The sequence below is a fragment of the Haliotis rufescens genome, unplaced genomic scaffold, assembly GCF_023055435.1.
Source record: "Haliotis rufescens isolate VD_foot unplaced genomic scaffold, xgHalRufe1.0.p SCAF_51, whole genome shotgun sequence".
Lineage (NCBI taxonomy): Eukaryota > Metazoa > Mollusca > Gastropoda > Lepetellida > Haliotidae > Haliotis > Haliotis rufescens.
Window position 1 is genome coordinate 829,060 of NW_025964235.1, and position 12,303 is coordinate 841,362.

A 12,303-nucleotide genomic window follows, 5' to 3' on the forward strand; every position below is an offset into this window, starting at 1 on the left:
TGGAATCTGATTGGTCAATAGGAGAGGCTTAGAAGGGACATAGATGGTAATAGCCACTGGTGGCGCTACGATCGAGCCCTGGAATTCCTCGGGAAGATGTGGTTTAACAGACTAACTATAGTAAAATGATAGAATGGGGTGGTCCTTAACTTTTTTTAGTAGCATTAATGAGTTTTCAAAATTTAAGATTAATTTCAATAAATTTTATCAAATTTAAGGCCTTTTCAAGGCTGACTAACGAATACCCTTGCATGGGGATAAGAAATGAATTTGTAAAGGGCCGGCCATTTGTCCTCAAGTATAAAAACAATTGTTACTGGAGAGGCTTGATTTTCTGAAAATATTGTCTTGTGAGTCCCAAAAGTCCTTTACATGTCTTGAATAAAAGACTGAACAAATGTTCCTTTGGTCATACAAACCCTAGCCAGCACCCATCAGCTTCTGCTACCTGGGTTGTCCGTGTTGCCAATATGCAGTAGATTCTAGGTGTACAACTGATAGGATTGAACTCAAACAACAAATATGTGCTGTTATTATCATGAGATATAGAGATTGTTAGCCCAGTGTGTCTTCATATCATAAGTATATGTCAGGAATAAAAATTGCATTATGCCAGCCTTTGGTGAATGTAGTACATATTTTATATTCCTCAAATATGATATATGTGATATGGAAGCACACAAGGGTATAATCTCCTTATCACATAATGTCATTCTTGAATTAATCAAAGTTGAAGCCATACTGCTATTCACTTCAGTAAATTCAGATAAACGGTGTAGGAATATAAAACCTGAGTGAACCGGCTCATGTAATGATGTAGATCCAAATGATTTGCATCCATGGCTGTTTACAGAAGTAAACGTAATCCGGAAGCCACGATGTAATCATTCAGGGAGCGTCATAAAATTATTGAGAAAGTTTACCCCACATTGATGTACAGAGCTCACTAAAAGTAGTTCCTGCTAGATGACCTCATTTGCATATTATTGAATCGTGACAGTGTATCTGATTGGTTTATCGCATCTATAACAGTATCCATATGATGAATCATCACACACATAATATTAAGGTCTATTCACATTCTCAGTTCTAACCCTGATTAGATCTATTTCACGTATCATGCCATCATCTACCCATGACGTACATTTCGAACATCTTCCTGAGACAAGGGAGTTAACTGACAATGAAAGTCCAGTTTCCACCCTTTCCGAACCAGGCTGGAATTTTGTGGATCGATAGGAGCGCCACCAGTGGCTATTACAAGTCATGTTCCTTCTGTGTTCGCCATGTTTACGAACTGGATATTGATTTTGTTACACGATTTTGATTGGACTATGCAAAAACTTGTTAGTCAAGCCAAATAGAACACTAGCCTATTCCGGCAAAGGTGGAAACTGGACTTTTATAGTTAGTAAACTGCCTTGCCTTGGGAAGATGCATCTGTGATGAATCTTGATGGTAGCAACACCACCCAGAACATAGCCACAAACCTTGCTGCAAAGATGCTTGCATCTCTGTTGTCATAACATTCATAAATAATGAACCAAAATATCCAGGGCAAACGGGACTCAAGTTGCCATTTGCAATTCGAGAAAGATATACAACCCTAAATATCTGTGTACATTACTGATAAAGATCATAGACCCTCATGTACACGGGCCCTCTCCCCTCTAATCAGCAGCCACCAGTAATTAATCACTTGTCCTTCAGATTAGTTGTCTAAAACATGGGATATCTTGAATAGTAATAATTTGGCATATTCTTAAAAGATATAAAACTTGTATACCTCAACAGGGCCTCAGCAGTGAAGACTTTCAGGTTAAATACATTTTGTTCATAAATCTTGGTAAAGATAGTTATTTGTCCTCATAGTGAGAGAGTTGGGTTTAACGCCGCTTTTAACAGTATTCCAGTTACATCACGACATGTCAGCTTAATGTGGGAGGAAAGCCCGAAGTGATGCAGGTCTCAGACGTTTACCACTTCAGTGAAACCCACGAGCACGGGTATGGTGCTGACAAACCTAGAAACATAATCGGGGCGAACCGGGATTCGAACCCACAATCATAGGTTTCTGGCATGCCCAAGGGACGAAACTCTGCATAGCGAATCGCGGCGCCTTAGACGACTGGGCCACCCGTGCCCCCTATTTGTCCTTATAAAATACGAAGGGACTTGCTGAAGAAGTGGATGTGGCTGTGCAATGGCCTTACATGCTGTACTAATAAACCCTATTTTAATGTTTACTTTTAAAAATATACTACTCAAAAGAAGTAAAATAAAACCTGATTTCTTCCTGCAACTAGAGTTAATCTGTCAAGGCTGTGACAGATTAACTATAGTCATATAAAAAAATTGGGCGTTCTTTAACTTTTTTTCTGCAGTATATTACCAAAAGGATGCAAATCATACAAAACAAAAAACAATCCTCTTGGTTTGATTTTGTAACGCACTGGCTTCTTAAAGTCTCTACCTATTCTAAACTCAATGAAGTGAAAGACGTGTTTCCTTGTCTGATCATGTTTTCTGAATCACTGTTGGTCTTAATAAGCATCTACAAGAACTCAACCAAATACATTTACATTAGAGGTACCTTTCTAGGGCTGCTTGGAAAAAGAGAATTGTGAATGGCTCTTTATCAGGAAACAAGAGGCAAGAAAACATTCCCGTGAATTTTATTTGATGTAAAATTGACATTTGCATTGTGCATAGCCAATGTCTTATACAACAGATCATTCAGGACTTTACTGTGCCTTACATCACTCGACCTCCCTGTTGTCATAGAAACCAGTATATATTGTTGAAGATGTTGGTCGCCCTGTGATGGGCTGGGAAACTCATCCATGCACATTAGAAACACTTTGGTATAAAAGTATTTTATTTCTGCTTTTTACAGTTATCCTAGGTCAAAATCTCAAGATGCAGGAGGGCCCCAAAATAAATAAGCAAAATAAATGGACTGCAAATAAAACAAGACAAATACTAATTACAAACATATGAACTCACGATAATATTTTGACAAAGGTCATTATTGTAGTTTCATCAAGAAAGGTTTTGAATAAATATCTGAAACAAAATTAGTAACTTAAATGTTTTTAAAAAGCCTCCTACACTTCATTTTGTTTCTTATTTTCTTACTGTCACCTCATTAGGAACACAACTTAAAAATATCACAACCTGGGAAACAATTGTAATTTCACACGAAAAAATCCTGGTCAGCTAGTGAGGGGACAAATATTTTTGGTCTAAATATCTGACCCTGCAGCCTTGAGTGCAGTGTTGGTCCTGCATCTCTCCAGTCTTCAGTGTACTTATTGTTTGCTGTACCTTGTATTTGGTGGTGAACACAAGCTAACAATCAGAAAACAAAAGTATTTTTTCAGATTCTCCTTTACTTTTCAACAAAATTCAACACTTCCTAATTATTATTTTACTATGGTTTCTAATTGACACAAACTAAGATGGTTGTTTGATGCCACACTCAGCAATTTTCCAGCAATATGACGGAGGACATTAATTAATATGCCTGTTTGACATTGAGACTAAACTCAGAAGTACACCAGCAATATGATGAGAGTCATTAAATAATCAGGTCTGGACCAGACAAACCAGTTATTGATATTTGCAACATCCCTGGCAACCACCCAATCCACATTCTCGCCTTTTACAACAAACAGTTCGCTGGGGATGTATTCTAACCAGGAATCCCCATGGACTGATACCCACGGTCTGACACAAACTGAGATGTATGAAGAGCTTCCACAGCAGGGAGATAGAGGTCTGCCAGAGCGCAATGGGAAGGCTACATGAAGAATTCTTGTATCACCATGAATAGCATCATCTCGAAACACATGCAGCTTGATAGTGGAGTACCAAGATAACCCCACAACAAGGTATCGTCTTACACAGCTGCTGACACCATATATGACCAATACTCGCCAATGATGACATTCTGTTCTGATAAGCCAGCAGAACACAGGAACTCAAGACATAAATTTGGTAGTATTGTGATATGCATCGTATCACCACCTCTGTATTTGATACGGATCTTATTACAAACCTTCCCTTTGAGAACACACCTAGATATGACCTTTATGTTCATCAGCTGCAGCTGCAATGTGGTTTTATCACCTGGACAGGGATCATTCAAAAGTTGTTTTCTACACATAAAATCAATAAAACTGTTGAGACTGTCCCCTACAAATACACAATGCAAAACTATTTACAATTATACACAGATATCACAAAGATTCCATTTGGAACCAATGATCAACAGGTTCCTGGTAGTTCACACGTAGGTTACCGGCGCTGGTGATGCTGGTTGTGCACAGTTACACGTTGGTTACGGTTGCTGGTTTTCCTGATACACGTAGGTTACCAACGCCAGTGGTTCCCTTGGTCTTACTGCATGGTTTTATATATGCACACTCCATTATGCAAATTACATGGGACCACTCAACAAGTCACCGAAAGTCAAAGTGAGGCTTCAATGTCCTTTTGGAAACTAAGACTTTCTTATTGGAATACTCTATGACAATTCCTCTAGTTCGGATTTCTGGTTTTTAATGATGCTATATTAATTGATCGTCGTAGTACAGCTGCTGACAATATTTCCTTGGTACACTATCAGGACATTAATATATATACCGGTATATATATCATGTAATGTATCAGTTCCCTGGATTATTTGACACAGAGATCCATATAAATACACAGGTTTCACAATGTTTAGTTTATCTTCATCATATTGACATATTTTCCTCTCATTGTAACCAACAATGCACACTAGAAACCATGGTAAACAGGTGTGGGTGTAATATAAGCTATACGCCTGGACCTCTTCATTAAAGAATGAAAGGTCTTTCACTGGGAAACTCAAACCATCTTGGTGGGGCTTAAAATGGAAAATAATTTGAAAAAGTTGAATTTGAGTTTTACGCTTTCACGGTCTTCCAAACTGGCTGCCTGGGACCAGCTGGTGTCAGCCTGGCAGAGTGGGTCCACCTTCTCTATCTCCCGCCCCCCCATTCAGTAAACCTACACAACCCCATGATCTCAAATTACATCCCCTTGATTTTTATTTGCCAGTTTGACATGCCACACTACTCAGTCTCAAGGGACCAAAAAGAATTACAAACCAACCTCAAAGATGATATCAACAACATGGCAGTTAGCCCTATTGATCACTAAAGAGTTTGCGAGTTCAACATTAAAATACTGACTGACACTCTAAAAAAAGAAGTCAAAAATATTTTTTGTTCGCATATATGTTCGCATGTCCATTAAAACTGACGGTGTCTAGGCAACATGAAATAAATCTTTTATCCATTTCCTTTTTTACTTATCTCGAAAAGTGTTTATTCGGTAAAATGTCATTGAAAATCAAGGGTGGGTAATTTGAGATCATGGATATGGATCCGAGGGGTGAGTGTAGGTTTTCAAAATGAGAGCAGTGGAGATCTAGAGGATGAATGAAATGTAACAACGGAGCAACTGGACAGATGACGAGGTTATCTGCCCTGTCCTACTCATTTACATAAGATAGATTTCTGAATCAAATCTAATCAGTTTCTGCTGTTTCAGGACGATTAGAAACAATCATGTTGTATTGTGTCAGCACACTGCCTAAATTTGACGTTAATCTGAGAAACAACTACAGGTGTTCACAGTGTGTACATATTTCACCTGAAAACTGCATAATCTGTAAGAAACAGCTGCTGGTATTTATGCATGGTAACCATGGTAACAGAAAGTGAATTGTTTCACATCAGACAGAATGATCACACTAACATCGGCATAACATAATGTTGAACTGGGTGGCAACAAAGGAGGATTCATGGCATACACTGTGTTGTGTTGTGTTGTGTTGTGTTGTGTTGTGTTGTGTTAATGTTGAGGTATGCGGCTATCAGGGCAAAGGTCAAGTCCAGATTTTTTATTAACCCTTCTTTAGCAAAAATCCTGGTATGCAGCTGGGGAAGATACAAAACAAATCAGACATTTCAGTTAAGTTTTTTTCCAGTCAAAACCTTACCTGAATATATGTTGTCATGTGTAGGGTGCTAAAGAATGATCTCACCACTAGGTCTTGCATTCTAACTTATTGTATGCACATGTTTTAGGTGAACACAAGTCAGCATTCTGCAGAATAATAAACCTGTTCAGATAATTTCATTTACTTAACATTTTTTTAGCGTAGCTGGAATCTGTAAGCCAACTGTAAAAGCAGCCTCACCTTAATGTAGATTGAGGGGTAATTTAATAGAAGTCTTACAAAAAGACAAATGCAGGTTGGCCAGAACCACAGCCGTAATTTCAAGACCTACCAATAGCAATATAAACCTACTGGGATACAATTTGTTAGGGGATATATATAGTGCTCTATTATGTTCTTATACCATGACCAGAATTAATAACAATTAAACATGTATGTTTTTTTCCATCTTTTGTACTGACAAGATATAAACCTGACTTAAGTTTATATTTTCTGACAACAGCCAAAAAAAAAAAATGGCTAAAAGGCTTTGATTGTGTTTCATTATGAAAACTAATAGCTCAATCCTTGTCCAAACAGTGATTTGTCTGAATAAAACATGGTATGATAAATCTTATAAAGTGTATGATTCACCAAAAGAAATTAAGGGGGGTCCTGGGGTCCTTGAGTTCGCTGCAACGGTTGTATTTAATCTATATGAATCCCCCCTAATTCTTCAATTTGTAATTAAGGGTGAGAAGGACCCCTTGACCTCATGCTTAATTTCAAACACTGAAAGGTATTTGAAAAACGGAAACGTTTTACGTAATAACAACCTTACGCCCAGTAAGATTAGTAACCACTGTAGATCTTTTTGCACAAGTACGTAACCATAGGAACAAATATTAGATATCACATCAAAACTACACATAAACACATTTCATGGTGTGGTCAAATCCTCTTTGCAAACTGTCCCATCCAGTTCGCCCATTTTGATACCGTGAACACTGAGGTTATCTAGTATGCCCAAGAACACATCGTTAAGACAGTGTTGGGAGTTTATTATCAGGCTCAGTCCCCTTCATCCACATTGTACGAAGGTAACTGCAGAGTGCAATATCCTACTCCGGTCAAGCTCCTAGGCAGGGCCCCGACTGTCTCCCAAATGCCGGTGTATATGTCATACTTGGACACCAGCTTCTGTCCCGTCTTGGTTTGTACATTGTAGCCCCCGAGAACATAGATTTGGTCATTGTACACTACACATGAAGCTTCTTTATGTGAAATAGACAGAGGTGCTATAATTGTCCATTGGTCTATGGCAGGGTCATAGCACTCTGACTGCATCACTGGTTGTGCTTGCTGATTCACATTTAAGTTGCATCCCCCAAACACGAATAATTTGTCGTGTGTTGCACACATGACGTGCCAACCACGTGGCGTCAACATCGGCGCCATGTCTTCCCACTGGTTGGTCTGAGGGTCATACCGCTGCATATCGGGTGTAAAATGGTTGCCACTGTAACCACCTGAAATATAAATATGGCCGCTATAGACTGCCCCTGCATGGGCGTGATACGACATCGGCATGGACGATATCAACTCCCATGTGTTCTCTGCAGGATCATAAGCTTCGGCTGTTGCAAGACTGCCATCTTTGAACTTTCCTCCCACAGAATATATTTTATTGTTCAAAGCTCCAGCAAAGAAGTATGCTCTCTTGTTCAGCATGGGGCACACCTGAAACCAACTGTCAAACCGTGGATCGTATCGTAAAACTGAGTTCACAGCAGATTCGCCGTGGGCACACTGTGTCGTGCAGCCCCCAAGGACGTACAGGAAGTTGTTGTACACTACCACCTGCATATGACTAAGAGCACTAGGCAGGGTGGCAATTTCTTGACGGTTTAATAAACTGTTGGAAGTAATTTTGGAATCAAAAACTAAAATCTCATCATGAAGACAAGGATTGGGGTGTATTTCTCTTCCACCTACACTGACGAGTCGCTCGACGTACGACCGGAGCTGGACAGTTGAAGCCATGACGAGGGGTTGCGAGTGCGGCACAACATGGTAGTTGAGGGCTCCGAGAACCATCTGCCTCAACTCCGGGTTGGTCATCATGGTCTCAACCCGCTGTACATGCTGTACAAGGTCGGCGGGATTGATCAGGGGAAATCGGATCAGCTTCATGAGAGCTGGAGAGTGGTCTTCCTGTGACTGCGCTGCTGCTGCCGATGCTTGCGACTGTTTCAACCACTCCCAGGTGATGTGGAATATGTCGATCTCACGCTGGCACAATTTCTCACTGTTGAGACAGTTCAGCATTTGCTCGTATGTCAGCAGCTGCAGAGTTCCTTCTTTGGCTATCTGCATCAGATTCTTTGCTATGAACACATCAATCTGTTTCAGGGCATTGTTCATGCTGTACAGCTTAGCTGTGTTGATAAAATCATAGAAGTTGGTAGTGGTCATTCCACTCAGGAAGTTGCGTTCACAAAACTCAATGACCGGAGTAACCTGCAAATGGGTAGCAGCGGCGATGACGTCAAAGATGTCGTCCCCCTCCAGCGTGGTTGTCGAGGTGTAGATGACTTCAAGGACTTTCTCCAGACCTTTTGCGGTGATTCCCTTCAGCTCAATCTCCTTCTGTGTGCTCTCTCGCATCCCACTGGTGAACATGGATCGGAAGTAGTCCGAACACGACACCAGGATGACTCGGTGGACATCGAACTTGCGTCCTGAAACAATAGAGACCAATACTCCTAAAAACTATTCTAATCCATCTACATTCATATCTACTTAAATGAATTGATTTTATGTATTAGATTAATAATGACAGGGTTATGTATGTTCTTTGGAGCTGAAATTTCAGGGTTTTTATCTCCTGCAGCTTGTAATGAATAGGAGTTACCTTTGAAATTGGTCTTGTATACAAAATAATCAATTTTCTTCAGTTAATTCAGTTAAGCTAAAAGACCATTTCTTACATTAGAACAGAAAGTATTTGATAAGGAAGAAGAAGATTTCAGTAAGAGATAGAAAAAGAAACACAGATTTCAATCTCTGTCATGTTCACTTACTACAGTTCCCATTACCTTCTGCAATGAGAGTAACGTCACACAGTATTTTATCATTCTTCAGCTTGTTGAGGCCTTGTAGTATTTTCATGCCATGTTCTGGCCTTTCCTCAACACGGAAAACCTCTCCATTTGTGGTTGTGCTCCCTTCCTGACCCTCGGCCATTGTGGCATGCAGTCGTCTCCTCTTGACCCCCTCAGCCTCATGCATTTAACATATCCTAGTAAACAGATCAAACCAGTCAGTTACTACATACATCAACAGGGCTGGCTATCGATATAGATTCTAGAGATCAATAATCGCCAATAAATATCAATCAATTATCAATAAATATTGGAGAAGTAACCGTCAGCAAATATGTATGAAAGAAATCAAACCTGTCAATTTCCACATTTATCAACAGGGCTGGCTAACGATATAGATTCTAGAGATAAAAAATCACCACTAAATATCCATCAATTATTGATAAATATCGGAGAAGTAACTTTAAGCAAATATGCGCTGCAGTCCAGATAAATCAACATATGTCATGTCACAGGTGAGCAGTGATTGTTTTGTGGACATTTGAGACATAACAAAAACAGTTGTATTCCGTCCTCGACAATTGACATTATTGGCAATAACAAGTCTGTTTGAGTAAATCTAAACATTATTTCATCACAATAGTTTATGTAAGTTATTATCAATGATAACAATTTTATGTCAGAACAACATTTCGCAAACTCTGACCAACCAATGAAATTACTAACAGGGAGTTGACATTAGCCACTAAGAAAGCAGCTTTCTTAAGCATTGCAACACTAGTTTCGAAGTTGCATCTTCCATTCCAGACTATGCTTTAAAAATTAGTCAGTTTTGAATCAGTCATACAGTCCGTAACAGTAGTTTTATGTTTAACGTTAGTGGTTGCATGATTAGAAAACATATTCCGCTGACAATGTAACACAACAATATGAATATTTCCTTTTCCCACTTTTGTTCGTTTCATTATCTATCGTGTAGTTGTCCAATTTTCTATCACGAACGTTTGTACTACCTAATTTTGTTTATCCGACATACTCGTTAATCCGACATAATCATATACAACCAACAATGTCGGATTAACAGGACTTGACTGTATATCATATGAACACTATCACGCTGTAAGTAGTTAAAAAATTTGAGCCTGCAAGTTTTGAAAGTATGAATCAGTCTGACAGACCAGGGGGACAATGGTTGAAAAGACAAATGAACGGAACCATGGTAACCAAATGATGGATCAACTTGATCAATAAATTTAACCTATTTCACTGATTGTCTCTAAACCATTGAAGTATTGTTACAAGTGGCTATGGCAAAAACACAACAATAACGTCAGTCTTTATCATGTACACAGGCACACTGTAAATGATGATTACGAGTGAGTATTGTTTTACGCCTCTTTTGGCAATATCACGGTGGGGGGGACACCTGGAATGGCCTGCACCCATTGCACCCATTTGGGGAATCGAACCTGGACTTTCGCTTTAAGCACCATGCTTAAAGCAAAGGCCCCTTATCATTCTGAAACTTCAACATTAATCAATATTGTACATGAAATAATATGCCAACTTTCCATTACCAAAATACCAATGAAGGCTTGGGTTCTCTACATGTTTTAAATTTCTGGTGCCTTCCACCATGATCTTGCTTGAATATTATTAAAAGTGGCCAACAAACCTTACTCACTCACTAGAACTGTAGAAGACATTATACAGGACTCAAAATAGTATTTTTTAGCAACAGAGTATTTCTTGGGGAAAAAACACATCAAAACTCATTATGGCGTAAAATGCACGCCCTTCTCTACACGCGTTTTTTTACAAAGAAAATTGTGCACTACATTCATCAAAATATGGTTCTCACATGTTATTATTCACTTTGGGTATTGATAATTTCCTTTGTATAATTGTATAATTTCAATACAGTTTATTCCATTGAGTCCAGTCTATTGGGTATTTTTGAACATGTTAAAGCTGTGAGAGAACCTTTCAAACACATAATTCTGCTTTAACCTCTGTTTCAGGTTCATATGCATCTGTCCAATATCTCAAGATCTCACAACAGTGATTCATGCCCAAGTTATAATATGCTAGACGTAGCACTTTTTAGCTTTATTCTCTGCAGTCAAGTTCATAATACATGATGCCTGTATTCAATCAGTAAGAAAGGATCTGTAAAGACAAACAGGCGCAAACTGAAAAGGCTACATTGGGTAATTATGCACAGTGCTGTTACACTATGGCAGTATGGGGTTTGTTAATTTGTTAAATGCATATTTGTATGCAAGCAACTCAAACTCTAGCGGGTTATAGTGATTTATTATGCAGATTTTATGCAAATATGCCGATTATCTGGAACTCTCATCATACAACCAAAATGGGTTCACAACGGTCTTCTGTATGAATGCTTTTCTGAAGAGTAAGTTTATGACATTGAGTAATTGCTCTGTCCTGCTCTGACTGGGGATATTCAATCATTGACAGATCAAACAAAGCAGTAAGTAGAAAGGAATGTGTTGAATTTTTAACTGTGCAAAACAACCCAACAACCCACACCTTTATCAGATGTGTCTATTTCAGAAAAAAGGGGAATTTCCCTAACTAATGTCATTGATGGGGATTTCCCCTATTTCTAACAAATCTGTGGATATAGTGTCCTCTAAAAGGCAAATGAAGTTATTTGAGCAGGCAGTACATTGCCATTGACCAAACCAAAGATAGTTGAAAACTGATCTTAAGGATTACAGTCCCAAAGAAGATTAGCAGGTATATTGTACAAAAACCATAGATCCAGAAAGTACCATTTTGTTTCACAGCATTCTCAAAACTTGATGTACGTAAAACCATACACATTTGATTCATATTTAACCTGCAAAATATAAGACTATTATATTAAATGCAAGGTAATAAGAATTAGACTACCATATAGTGTGACATCACTTGGGTTAGTAGCCACGCAAATCTGATGAGGTCAGAGCAAGTTGGGACGGAAGCTACAGACTTGACGACAAAGCAGCAGGTGCCCCTCGATCCTTCGTCTCACCTGTCTATCACTTACCAAACCTTTATAGTGTCTGATTCGATGGTCGCAATGTCAACAAAAACATCTCAATCAGGATCATGCACATTATTTTACGCTGTACATTTCCCTGGCTACAATATTACTTATGAGTTGCAGGAACGGCTTTTCCTGTAAAAACCGGAAGTAATTTACTGTTAAAATTTGCA

At 38.9% G+C, this 12,303-nt stretch overlaps 1 protein-coding gene across 4 annotated transcripts; it reads right to left on the reverse strand.

The window, feature by feature from the left end:
* Nucleotides 1-2,659: 2,659 nt before the first annotated feature.
* On the reverse strand, nt 2,660-12,284 carry LOC124140675 (kelch-like protein 9). 4 transcript variants are annotated; one of them, XM_046508361.2, is made up of 3 exons: nt 12,134-12,284; nt 9,058-9,275; nt 2,660-8,715 (listed from the first exon to the last, which is right to left on the reverse strand). In XM_046508361.2, the coding sequence occupies exons 2-3, from the start codon at nt 9,263-9,265 to the stop codon at nt 7,046-7,048; spliced, it is 1,878 nt and encodes a 625-aa protein (XP_046364317.1). In that variant the 5' UTR covers nt 9,266-9,275; nt 12,134-12,284; the 3' UTR covers nt 2,660-7,045. The 4 variants fall into 4 exon arrangements, with proteins under 4 accessions (XP_046364317.1, XP_046364320.1, XP_046364316.1 ...); XM_046508364.2 differs by having other exon boundaries at nt 9,073-9,275; nt 11,998-12,279; XM_046508360.2 differs by having other exon boundaries at nt 11,998-12,278.
* Nucleotides 12,285-12,303: the final 19 nt, after the last annotated feature.